This window comes from Myxocyprinus asiaticus, chromosome 29 (genome assembly GCF_019703515.2).
Source record: "Myxocyprinus asiaticus isolate MX2 ecotype Aquarium Trade chromosome 29, UBuf_Myxa_2, whole genome shotgun sequence".
NCBI lineage: Eukaryota > Metazoa > Chordata > Actinopteri > Cypriniformes > Catostomidae > Myxocyprinus > Myxocyprinus asiaticus.
In genome coordinates, this window is record NC_059372.1 from 39,933,703 (window position 1) to 39,947,638 (window position 13,936).

Here is a 13,936-nt window from a genome sequence, read left to right on the forward strand (position 1 = left end):
AGACCCTCTCCTCACACACACACAAACCCACACACACTTCACAGCCACATGCTGCTCTCTTTATTTAAAAAAAACACACAAAGATGAATTCACCATTGTTTGAGAAGCTCTCAGCGATTGTGACTAAGAGAAGTATGTGTGTGTGCAAATCCTGTAAGGATTTCAGTTAAACACTGAATATCAGAACAGCTGTTGCTTTCTATAATCTCACTCTCTCTCACACACACACACACACACACACACGAACACACACACATATACAAACACACAGACAGTCACTCTATGGCTGATGACAGCTCATGCTGTTTTAAGCTGACATCAGTCTTACTCATAAACAGTATTAATCTTCTTTAATGTCTGTGAAACATTACATGAAAATACATCAAACATTATTGAATCTATTTATTTTGAATGTTCTATCTGCCCTCATACAATTTGTACAGGTTTCCTGTTTGTGTTTTATAATAAACAACTAAAAACAACATCAACTATTACAATAAACTCTTGTGCACTATTCTGAAACATTGCATCAATGTTCATCAAACATTTTTTTATTAATTTCTTTCAAACATCTATCCTGGTCTGATTTGCTTTTTGAGTTTTCTAGATTGCCTTTCTAAAAAAAACAACAGAACACAGTATCACCTATCACTGCAAACTCTTGTGTACTATTTTGAAACATCACAAAAATTCATTAACCATTATTAAATAATTTTTTAAACGCTTATCCAACTCTGTTCTTTTAGGTTGTTTTTGGTAAAAACAACAGAATACTTAACTCATACGCTGTTCTTAACTACAACAATACAACCAAACCACAACATCTGAAACCATGTAAAGCAAGCAATTATGCAGGATTTTTGGGGGAAAAATAAAATAAAAGAAATAATCAACAAACATAAACAAATTAAAATGCTTTAAAATCCTAAGGAGATGTCCAAGGGTTTTTATTAGTTACCTGGTTGCCTTTCGGCATGAACAACAGAACACCACAAATTACATCAAACTTGTGCTTTTCTAAATGCACTAAAATAAGACATTGTAAAAATTCAAAACAGCTAAAACAAATCAAAATGGATTAAAATAATAATAATAATAATATTCACTAGCATCATGAAGAATTTCACAGGGATAAACAAAAAATCCTGAGAAGTATCCAAAGAAACATGTGAATGAACCATCAACTGAAACTTCAACCAGAACTTAAGAAAAACACACAATAAACCAAACTACACTACAGTCAAACTACCGTAAACTAACATAGAAGAGACGCAAGCACATCAGTGAGCAGGCACATGCGGGACTGACCTTGCACAGTTTCTGGTATCGTGGTGAGGATATTGCCATTCTCTGGAGCCGGTGCAAGAAGACCACCACTTTCTGCAGAGACGTCCGAACTACAGCCATCATCTTAACTCTGCCTGCACACGACTGCCAGTGTCTGAGAGCACACATCGTCTCCGCCACACACACGCGCGCACTCACGCATACTCACATATCCTCCACCACCAGCAGAGCGAACTGTGACGAGACCTGCCAAACATGTCCCACACACACAAGCTCACACGCACGCTGAAGCACGTCAGGAGCACGACGGCAATGAGCGCTGTCCTCTCCAGTGGTAAACAAGAGTCACAGAGAGAGAATTAATGCAAAATAGTGGAGAACGCCAATGAACGAGGGAAGGAAGGAAAGACTGTTTGGGGGGGGGGGGGGTCCCAGTGTACATTTCTCTCTCTTTCACCACCTAAAGCAATGCAAAAGAAAGAGAGAGAAAGAGAGAGTATAAATCCATAAAGGGAATGAGAGAGCGTGACACACTTACTGAAAGAGAGCGTGTCTCCTGAGATAAAGAGAGAGAAATAGAGCAGTGAAACACATGACTCAAATGAGGAAGAAATGAAGATAGCCTTAATGAAACTGAGTGGAAATAATTTACTCTCTCTTTCTCTCTCTGTCTGTCAGAAAGACCTATTATCATCTCTTATTATGCCTCGGATGACCTGTCAATACAAACATTCACAATGAAAGTCAATATGAAATCAAAAAACTCTTAACATAAAACTAAGAAAGAGACCAGGGAAAACAAGATTTATCTCGAACTCAAATGGTCAAACTATCTATTGCCGAAAAAATTAAATGGTATCGAAGGGGAAAGACTATAATTTTATGTTAACACTCTGTTTTGGAGAAAAATCCAAACAATCGCTTTGTTCGGGTCAAAAATAACCGGGTGCAATAAGAAACTCCCTTTGGATTTTAAACATGAACATTGACATAGGCTTGTTTTTTTTAAGAAGCATTTCATCTGGAAAGAGCGACACCTATAGATATAAAGTAAACCCTTCCTTTTGAGTGAAAAATCTTATAATTTGGAATACTTACACATCAAGTCTGTTTGAAACAAATGCGGAATTTTGAGTTCTTTTCTAAAATATATATTTTTTTATTTCTGAACATAAATGTCCATCCAGCAGATGAAATATGAGCGATATTCCCATAGACTTATATTGAAAATGTTCCTATCTAGGATCACGATGTCATAGAGACTTGAAAATGGTCTATTTTCACAAGGACCAGTAGGGAACCATCTAAAAACTATTTAGTAATGCCCTATTCACCACCTAACAACACCATAGGAGAAAACACTTAACATAAAACGTTTCATGTTCCGTTTATATTCTGGGATCATCAGATTGCCTGTAGATAGTATTCATTGTTAATATGGTGCAAACTGAATTTGATCATCCAATGTCACTGTCGTAACACATTAATTCCTAGTAAGTGTGAATTCATTCTCAAAACAATAAACATTACGCTAGTATTGCTCACTGAAAGCTGGTTGTAAATTGCATTTTATTTCAAAGGGATTTTTGTGTATATTTTCTAGCAATCATAGCGGTAGTAATTCAATAAATTACGACTGAGAAGAGCGTTAAAATGGGAATACACTGATGAGCCAAAACATTATGATCACCTGCCTAATATGCTGTTGGTCCTCCGTGTGCCACCAAAACCGAGCCGACCCGCAAGGCATGAACTCTACAAGACCCCTGAAGGTGTCCTGTGGTATCTGGCACCAAGACATTAACAGAAGATCCTTCAAGTCCTGTAAGTTGTGAGATGGAGCTGCCATGGATCAGATTTGCTGGTCCAGCACATCCCACAGATCCTCAATCGGATTGAGATCTGGGGAATCTGGAGGCCAGGGCAACACCTTGAACTCTTTATCATGTTCCTCAAACCATTCCCGAACAATGTGTGCAGTGTGGCAGTGCACATTATCCTGCTGAATGAGGTCACTGCCATCAGGGATTACCATTGCCATGAAGGGGTGTACCTGGTCTGCAATGATGTTTAGGTAGGTGGCACGTGTCAAATTGACGTCCACATGAATGGCTGGACCCAGGGTTTCCCAGCAGAACATTGCCCAGAGCATCACACTCCCTCCACCGGCTTGTCGTCTTCCCACAGTGCATCCTGGTGCTATCACATCCCCAGGTAAACGGCACACACATACACGGCCGTCCACGTGATGTAAAAGAAAACGGTACTCATCTAACCAAGTGACCTCCTTCCACTGCTCTAAGGTCCAGCTCTGATGCTCGTGTGCCCATTGTAGGTGCTTTCGACGGTGGACAGGGGTCATCATGAGCACTCAGACTGGTCTGGAGTGGCCCCATATGCAGCAAGGTGTGACGCACTGTGTTGTGACATATTCCTCCCGTAACCATCATTAACATTTTTTGTAACTTGTGCCACAGTAGACCTTCTGTCGGTTCGGGCCAGACAGGATAGCCTTCGATGCCCTCACGCATCGATAAGCCTTGGGCACCCAACACCCTGTTGCTGGTTTGTGGTTTGTCCCTCCTCGGACCACTGTTGGTAGGTACTCACCACTGCTGTCCGGGAGCACCCCACAAGCCTTGCTGTTTCAAAGATGCTCTGACCCAGTTGTCTGGCCATAACATTTTGACCCTTGTCAAAGTCACTCAGGTCTTAACTCCTGCCCATTTCTCCTGCATTCAACACACTGACCACAACAACTGATTGTTCGCTTACCATTTAATCTACCCAGACCTCGACATGTGGCCTTTTTAGGAGATGATCAACATTATTTGCTTCACCTGTGAGTGGTCAATGTTTTGGCTCATCAGTGTATATCCAGATGCACTGTGTAGAGTCAAGTGAATTTAAAGAGCCGATTCAGGTGTCTGGATCACAGTGGAGCGATGCTGTACATCCCCAGAATTTGCATTCAACATTAATTCTGCAGGCGTGTTTTTGCTTCAGTGAAATGTGTGCTGAAAAAAGTTATTAGTGCAATCAGCTCTGTCACAGTCTTCTGCAAGATTACATGAAATGTCTACTTTCATCTTTACTAAAAAAAATAAAACAAATACACACTCACACTCTCTTTCGAATGCGCTGAGCAGTTTAACATCAAAGTGACAAATTGTTTTGGCAAAGAAATAATAGTTGAGAGGTTTTTATTGAGAAAGTGAAAAGCATTTTGTGAAGTGATTGTGACATCATGAAGACATCAATAACATGTCTCTCTCCTGGTATTGTAATTGACCTCAAACAAACACAGACATCAGGCGAGATAAAAGACAATTTCATGACATGCCATTTGCCGCTTATTGACTGTGACAATCACAGACATGTTTGTGTGTAAATAATTAAATAAACCTGAACACGTCCTTGAAAAATAGGAGCGCTGAAAAAGAGTATTATGAAAATAAATGAATAAATGCACTAAGTGAAAGATTTTTGAAAAACAAAATGACACAAAATGAGCATGACAACACATCTTATAAAGTGATTTTGCTAGGTTCGATTTTGGCTGTGATAACGATGGCAATGCCTTCAAAATTGGCTCGTCCAATCAGAATCTAGAGTTGGAACTATCCATTTTATAATGGCCATCTGTTTTATAAAAACAGATGCTGACGCAAATTTACTTTAGTGTGCATAAGCATTGTGAGTGTGTAGAGTCCTGATGTCCAGGTGAATCTTACAGTAGACAGATAAGCTGAAATATTCCAAGCACAGTCATGATTAGAGATGACAGTAGATAAAGAGCTCAAACTGTGAGGTATGAATCCCACAGGACAAACACAGACTCAGCCAAGAAACAAAGATGTGATGAAGAGAGACTCATTCCCAACTGAAGAGATCTACACCTTGACTGCACGTATGCTGTGGTGTGGCTGACGGAGGAACTAATGAGCAATGACGGGGAGATAATTGAATAACGCTCACACACACTTCAGTGCTTTTTTGTCCCAGATTAGTCTCAACCCCAGATGTCAAGCCCACAGTCCGTTCACTGACTGACTGCTGCCTTGTGCACACAAAACTGACAAGAGCTGGCTAAAAAAGAAATCACAAACTCCAATCTGATTGGCTGGCTTTATGCCTCTTCCATGCATTAGGTTGCACAGGTTTTAAATCTGTCTGCCTAGAAATAAATTTGTGTTTACAGTGCTTTCAGCTTATGCATTGAGCACTTCTAAATAAGAATTTGTCACTGGCTTTGCCAGAGTTTGCCAGATTAGTGGCATCTTTTAAAGATACTCAAGAGTTTTGTTTGAGGCACTGAGTAGTAAATAAACAAGATATCCACTCATCATTTTCTTCCCAAGGCTAACTGATTTTTTCTGATGGCTTATGAAGCTTTAAAGACAGACCTACCATGAGCTCCGAGGTCAATTGATGGTTTAAGCTTCTGCTGAAGTCATCAGTCCACGTTATTTCAACTTCATTTTGAAAAACATCTTTGGTCACACTTTATATTAGGTGTCTTTAACTACTATGTACTAACATTAAAATACATACAATACAATGTATTTATTGTGTAACTACAATGTGTTCTGCAAAATTCGACAAAAAAAAAAAAAAAAATAAGAAATCACATATGCAATGCAACAACACATATGTACATAATATGTACAAAGTATTAAATACTTAAGTACATAGTAGTTAAATACACCTGATATAAAGTGAATCCAATTTTTTTTAATAGCAGAATTCCTGGTGAACAAGTACACTCCCATGATCCTTAAGAGAAAAGATCCACCAAGCAAAGAATTGCAGCTAACAAAGTGCACTAGAAGCGCTCTGCAGTGACCGCCCACTAGCATGACATACTGTAAATGATGCAATCGAGTCTGTCTCTCAACACTCTTCAACTACTTATATATTTGAAAATATCTGAATTTTTAGCAAAGACAATAAATATATTGCTTCTTATATACATTTAACCAAGTGCGACGTCCACATGTGTGGACAGTGTATTTTGGCTTCGATGCAAAAGTTTATTTCATTTAAACCGACTGATCTCAGTTCAGGAGACTCTATGCTGGAAGTAAAAGGTTAAACTTTGACATCTGTTAAGAAACCTAATTAAGTTTTACATTAAAACCTGTTTGAGTCAAAAGATTAGAGTCTCTAGTTTTATTCAACATGCCATTTTTAAAATTTGAGCAATTTATTGCAACATGGCACGCTGTTAAACACAATGACCACATTTGTGGACTATGCTCAGTTTCAGTTAAAATATCCTATATTCACTATGCATTATCACACTGAGAATTAATGGATGCATCCAAAAAAAATAAATAAAAAAAAAATAGGAAAATGTTGCTTTCAAAAGCTTTATATGGAGTTAGGATAAAAATAATGTGCATTTCAAACTGTTCTGAGACCAGTACAGACAGACAGACAGCACACTGGGGGTTAAGTCATTCACCAAATAGGGAGCATGTGAGCATCCTGTAGCTCTCTATCCAGATAAGTGCATTCAATCTACACTTCCTATCAAAAGTTCAGTTTCAGGCTGTAGATGATGTTTGGACCACTCAACATGTTTGGCAGACATGGGACAATGATAATCAGTACATAGATTCAGAATTTATAATGTTTAATTTAATTTTAATATGGTTGGCAGTGATTGGATGATGCTGGCCATTAATTTAAATCAGAATTATTTATGCTAATTTCTGATGTAATGTCTGTAACATCTCAAAAACATGAATAACCAACACTCCTGAAAACATAATAAACAATTTGATGTAAAAAAATCTGACCTTCCATAGCTTGGTATTATTTAAAATTTCACAACTTTGTCCTGCTGTCCACATATATGAACATACGTTTTTAGGAAAACTATTTGGTCTAATATATATATATATATATATATATACACACACGGTACTGTGCAAAAGTCTTAGGCACACAAGACGCTTCACGAAAGCATTTGTCATAAGATGGTTATTTATATCTTCAGCTTTAGTGTTTCAATAGGAAATATAAATGTTAGACTCCCAAACTTTACTTTTGCAAATAGACAAGATTAGAATAGAAGAACAGGGAGCCCTGCAACAGATGTCATGGCCCCCACAAAGCTCCCCACTGAACATCGTGTCAGTCTGGGATTACATAAAGAGACAGAATCAATGGAGACAGTCTAAATAGATAGAATAGAAGAACTGTGGCGAATTCTCCAAGAAGCTTGGTACATCCTATCTGCCAACAACCAAGAAAAACTGTGTCCAGATGTACCTAGGAGAATTGGTGCTGTTTTAAAGGCAAAGGTGTTCACACCGAATATTGATTTAGCTTTTTTATGTTAACTGGACTTTGTATGACATTAATTGATAAATGAAAATTATTTATGTCATTATTTTTTAGGACATCCTCATTATGCAACATTTTTCACAAGTGCCTAAAACTTTTGCACAGTACTGTATATATATACACTACTGATCAAAAGTTTTGAAACACTTGCCTGAAATGTTTCTCATGAAATGTTTCTTAAAAATCTTTTGATCTGAAGTTGTATGCTTAAATGTTTGAAATTAGTTTTGTAGACAAAAATATAATTGTGCCACCATATTAATTTATTTCATTATAAAACTAAAATTTAATAAAAACAAAAAGTTTTTGAAATTGATGACTTGGACCAAATAATAAAGAAAAGCAGCCAATAAGTGCCCAACATAGATGGGAACTCCTTCAATACTGTTTAAAAAGCATCCCAGGGTGATACCTCAAGAAGTTGGTTGAGAAAATGTCAAGAGTACATTTCTGCAAATTCTAGGCAAAGGGTGAGTATTTTGAAGATGCTAAAATATAACACAGTTTTGATTTATTCTATATTTTGTTTAGTCACAACATAATTCCCATAGTTCCATTTATGTTATTCCATAGTTTTGAAGACTTTACTATTATTCTAAAATGTGAAAAAACAAACAAACAAAAAAAAAACAATTATTGTTGGTCCTTTTACATGTCAATCAGACAATTACTTCCAATCTAAGTGGGCAGTACTTGGACAGAAGTTGCATAGTGGACCAGACTTTACACCGACAGTCAAAAGTCTTGCAATATTAGTCCCAAATGGACTTCTCAACATCCACACATCTAAAAACTCACCGATAAACCCTTATAAGTGTGCACATGTCAAAACACAAGCACAAACAGAGCGTAAACTCAGCTCTTACCCCCAGCTGGCCTTTCAGTTCCTTGATGTGGGTGGAGTCCTGGGCGAGCCCCTCCCTCTGGGCGGCATCAGATAGCACATTGAGGGTTGTCTCTGCCTCTTGCAGCCACTTCAGGAACGACTCGAGTTCTCGGAGGGACGCCTGCAGAGTCTTTAGGTCTGAATCCAAAGCTGTCTGGCGGTCCGACGCCCTAATAACCATGAACCAGTAAAAACAGAGCGTTAAATTAAAGCTGTACTGTGTCAGTTCAGTTATTTATCCATTTATCCAAACAACTGCAACCAGTAATTCACATGTAAATATTTATGTCAGGAAACACCTTTACAGCGGTGTGTGTGACAGCTGGAGGTACTAAACATTGTTTTCATGATTGCGTGTGTCAGAAGAAATGGACGTTTATCTTTGACGATGACATGTACAAAGTTGCTGCAGATAGCATACTGTTTTGGAGTGTGTGTGTGTGAACGATTAATGGAAATACGCATTTTCTCTTTTGGCCGAGTGCTAGACTTCATGATTAGTGAAATAAACATGAGCATACAATGGGGTCCAAAAGTTTTAGATTCAGAGATTCAAAATAGAATTTAAACCTAGCGAAAAAAACAAAAAACCAAAAAAAAAAAAAACATTGTCATAAAATGAGGAGAAATATTTAAGGTTTTGCACTTTCTACGCACCTGTTATTGATGCTGTTCCACAAAGTGTTGAGTTTGTCCATGACCTCTTTGACCTTGCGTGTGTCATCGGCTGCATATTCCTGCAGCAGCTGATTGGACAGTTCGTTAAAGGAGGTCACACTCTCCTGTCCTCGACTGAGGTCCTGCAGGAAGACCTGCCAAACAAAGAAAGCAATAAATAACCTACAATCTTTAACAGCACAACTAATGCTCAACTATGACAATGCACATGGAGTCACTATAGAAATCAAGGTTTAAATGTGTCTGTTGTTGCAGAATGTAACCTAAACCCTAAAGAAGTTTTTTGAAGGAGACAGGAATTCTGAATTGACTTGAGGAACATCATCAACAACAACAAGGCTAAAATCTTCCCTTAGTCTAACAATATGTAATCTGATCCTAGGGCAAAAACTAAATTATGTGATCATTCATAACATATGTGCTTATGTATAAAACACCAGATCAATATATGTACAAACTGTAAGCCAGTGAAATTATGACTCTAGCATCACCTACAGGTAAGTTTTAGCAGTGTACATCACCCAGTTAAACCCTTGGACTTGGAAAGTGGTCATTTAACAGACACTCTTATCTAAATGCTGATTCACAAAAATGAAAAGAAAAAAAAAAAATACAAAAATTATATATATATAAGTATCAGTTACTCTAATAATCTGTACTATATAAATAGAATTCAGCCATAAATTCGGTATCTGTGTCAGAATCAAAACTGGGCTAGAGCTTGGACTTCCTGAACATACCTAAAAAGAGACCCCTTCAAATTAGAACTTGTTTCTTGTATCTTATAGCAACAAAGGTCAAACTCAGGCCACTTCCTCACGAAAAAGTTTTCATTTGAAAACTTGAATTTGAATGCCCTTTTCCTACACTGAAAATGGAGACGTTTGAAAACGATGATGTTAGGAAACTGAAAACTGAGTTTTCAAACTTAAAGGGATATGTGTGGATGTGACTTGAGATTTAATATAGGTTGAAGGTCTCACCTTGTTGTCATTGATCTGTTTAGTCAGCGGCTCTTGGCTCAGCTGCAGCAGGTTATGAAACAGCATCTCGTTTTGATCAATCAGAGCCTTCACCTTACGTCTCAGCTCCTCCCACTGATCGCTGTGGCTAATCATGCGATCCAGCTGCTGAAGTCGAGCCTCCACACCATGCTGTGTGCTGTCCCACTGGCTACGCACTTTCTCCTCTGCATACATAACAGGAAACAAGGAATGATTGTCACTATCTCTCTCAGAACAGATGTTGATTAATACAGTTCTTGTGTTCCATGAGCTGCTGTTTACAATGCAAGAGTGCATTCTCAGTGTTGCCTCAGCTGTCTTCTTAGGTCAGTTTGGTCTCTTTCAGATCAACTACTGTCATAGTGGAGCAACAGTTTGAAGATAATCTTGCTGTGGAAGTTTAAGTTAGTTAAATTGTTTACATGTTTATTGCTACCTGAATAAGAGCACATTAATAGTAAAGGTAACTATAACTCCTTGGGTTTTGAAATGTGTTACCACCAAAGTAACCCAAGACTGCACTAAGTACTTATGTGTATTTGCATTAAGTATTCTTTTTTTTTTTTTTTTCACAAAAACTAAGATTAAAGCTAAGATTACGATTAATAATAACAGTATGACTAAGAATAAGATTATGACTAAAACAAAAGTTAATATTAAGACAATGTAAGAATGCAGCTGCAAGTGGCAGTTATCGGGGTCTAAGCAGTTTGGAAATGTGGAGAAAATTGCCAAAATTGCAAAATTTGAAAGAACAGGTCAGTCAGGGGGAAAAGTAATTTCATAACTCAGTACTCTAGTTACTTTGTAGGTATACCGTCTTTCATTTTGAGTTTTCAGAAAGACCTTTTTGTTTTGAAAATATAAGCCAATTATTTATTTGGCAGTGTCCCAATTCATTTTCCAATCTACACTGGCAGCCAAAAGTTTGGAATAATGTACAGATTTTGCAGTTTTGGAAAGAAATTGGTACTTTAATTCACCAAAGTGGCATTCAACTGATCACAAAGTATAGTCAGGACATTACTGATGTAAAAAACAGCACCATCACTATTTGAAAAATAATTTTTGATCAAATCTAGACAGGCCCCATTTCCAGCAGCCATCACTCCAACACCTTATCCTTGAGTAATCATGCTAAATTGCTAATTTGGTACTAGAAAATCACTTGTCATCATATCAAAAACAGTTGAAAGTTGTTCGTTAAATGAAGCTTAACATTGTCTTTGTGTTTGTTTTTGAGTTGCCACAGTATGCAATAGACTGGCATGTCTTAAGATCAATATTAGGTCAAAAATGGCAAAAAAGAAACAGCTTTCTTTAGAAACTCATCAGTCAATCATTGTTTTGAGGAATGAAGGCTATACAATGCTTGATATTGCCAAAAACGAAAGGTTTCATACAAAGGTGTACACTATAGTCTTCAAAGACAAAGGACAACTGTTCTAACAAGGACAGAAAGAGATGTGGAAGGCCAGATGTACAACTAAACAAGAGGATAAGTACATCAGAGTCTCTAGTTTGAGAAATAGACACCTCACATGTCCTCAGCTGACAGCTTCATTGAATTCTACCCGCTCAACACCAGTTTCATGTACAACAGTAAAGAGAAGACTCAGGGGTGCAGGCCTTATGGGAAGAATTGCAAAGAAAAAGCCACTTTTGAAACAGAAAAACAAAAAGAAAAGGTTAGAGTGGGCAAAGAAACACAGACATTGGACAACAGATAATTGGAAAAGAGTGTTATGGATCTTAACCCCATTGAGCTTTTGTGGGATCAGCAAGACTGTAAGATGGCGTGAGAAGTGCCCAACAAGACACATCTATGGCAAGTGCTACAGGAAGTGTGGGGTGAAATGTCACCTGAGTATCTGGACAAACTGACAGCTAGAATGCCAACAATCTGCAAAACTGTCATTGCTGCACGTGTAGAAGTTTTTGATGAGAACTCTTTGAAGTAGTTTAAGAAGTTATGAACATTTTTTTTTCAAATTGTAGAAGTAATTTTTCACGTTATTAATGTCCAGACTAAACATTGTGATCCAGTTTTTCAGTGTATATCTACTGAACAATTTGACAAATCAACATTCTTTTGATACATTTTTGTCAAGAGGGTGTCTAGATAACACTTGCAAAATGTTGCACAAAACAGACCAGCAGTTAGCAGCAGTTTGAAAAAGTAGGTTTTTCGAAAAATTCAAAATTGCAGAAAAATTGTATCTAGACGGTAATGAAATCGGAGATACATTTACGTTTTTATTTTGCTTGACTCATTTAGCAAAAATGAAAAAAGTACGTATTATAGCACCACCTCGGGTCAGAAATGGGAAAGTGTGTCTACACCTGAATAGTGGTGGGATTTGGGACCAAAGACCTAATTTACAGTGGTGCCATATTTGATTTTTGATGTGAATAAAAACAAGGCTGTGAGGGATATAGACTTATAGTTACTTCAATGGCATCCACTGTATTAAGCTATATAAAGCTCGTATATCACTTCTTATTTTTCACAACTCATTTTTTCTGTAGGTTTTTGTCTTTTAAAGCTGTTTGCTGTGTTTTGTCAGTAGAAAGATCCAAAAAATTTAAATAACCGTACAACCCACTGAAGAGACTGCAAGTTGTCATTCCCATAAAGAAATTAAGATGGCGCTACAGTGAAAAAGTCCACCCTGCTAAACTTGATGAAGAAGATGATAAAGAAGAACAAGAACAAGCAAGAACAACAAGAGCAAGAAGAAGAAAAAGAAGAGAAGAGCAAGAAGAGGAAGAAGAAGAAGAGGAGAATAGTAAGAAGAAAGAAAGAAAGAGAAGAAAAAGAATGGCCCCAACTAACGTTTTCTGGAGGTTTTTGTCAACTGAATTTTTTTTTCAAGCTGTTTGCTGTGTTTTGTAAGTGGATCAATCCAAAAAATTTTAAACAACCATACAACTCATTGAACGGTTTACTAATCTAATGTGAATTCTACTCACACAATGAGGCATAAAGTAATTGATAACACATTTTAATGTCACATTAGTTAAGGTTTTACTGAGTGTTCTCATATTTCAATGTACTTCTAAATGCCTCCCACTGCGGTGTGGAGGGTGTCTGAATGTTCGCAAACAATATACTTTTGCTCGGTTGTTTCTAACTTCTTTTTACCCCTGAATGAAGGATAACTTTTCCGGAAGAACATCAGGGCCTGAAGAGGTAGAAAAAGAAGGAGAGGGAGGAGGAGAAGCAGCAGCAGAAGAACAACCTTCATTGCTTAAAACCCTAATTAAGATGAAGTTAAAATTGAATATGATTAACATGCTCACGTTTCTCTGAGATGGAGGTGCGCACATCTAAGTTGGAGGTTTTGTTCTTGATGTTCTGAGCCAGTGTGTTGATGTCCTCCAGTTGAGGATGTCTCTGCTCTAGATCACATTTAGTCACCTACACACAAAATTATAGCGATAGAATGAGCGGCAGAATAGCAATTAGCATGAAACAGAGTGATAAAAATGAGCAGAAGTTGTCTCAAATTGCTAGGTAAGATAATCTAAATAATAATTATCCTATTCAAAAAAGTCCTGAGATTTGAATGCAGTTCAATACAGGATTTGGCTTTCTGAACCATCAAGTGCCCCTGGAGGAAGAACAACTTCCCTCCGTGTTGTCATCCAATCACACAAACACATACATATCAAGCCAACTTTAACTAAAACATCTTCAAACTAAAGACAAATACACTCCCAGGTT

The 13,936-nt window shown here is 37.5% G+C and overlaps 1 protein-coding gene across 1 annotated transcript in view; it reads right to left on the bottom strand.

Annotated features, from left to right (window-relative positions):
- LOC127419658 (dystrophin-like) overlaps positions 1–13,936 on the bottom strand; it is a 375,384-nt gene that overhangs the window by 178,921 nt on the left and 182,527 nt on the right. The window contains exons 51-54 of the mRNA XM_051661226.1: positions 13,513–13,630; positions 10,189–10,394; positions 9,185–9,339; positions 8,508–8,697 (exon numbers count right to left, since the gene is read on the bottom strand). Coding sequence (XP_051517186.1) covers positions 8,508–8,697; positions 9,185–9,339; positions 10,189–10,394; positions 13,513–13,630 — 669 coding nt within the window. The remainder of the gene's footprint in view (positions 1–8,507; positions 8,698–9,184; positions 9,340–10,188; positions 10,395–13,512; positions 13,631–13,936) is intronic.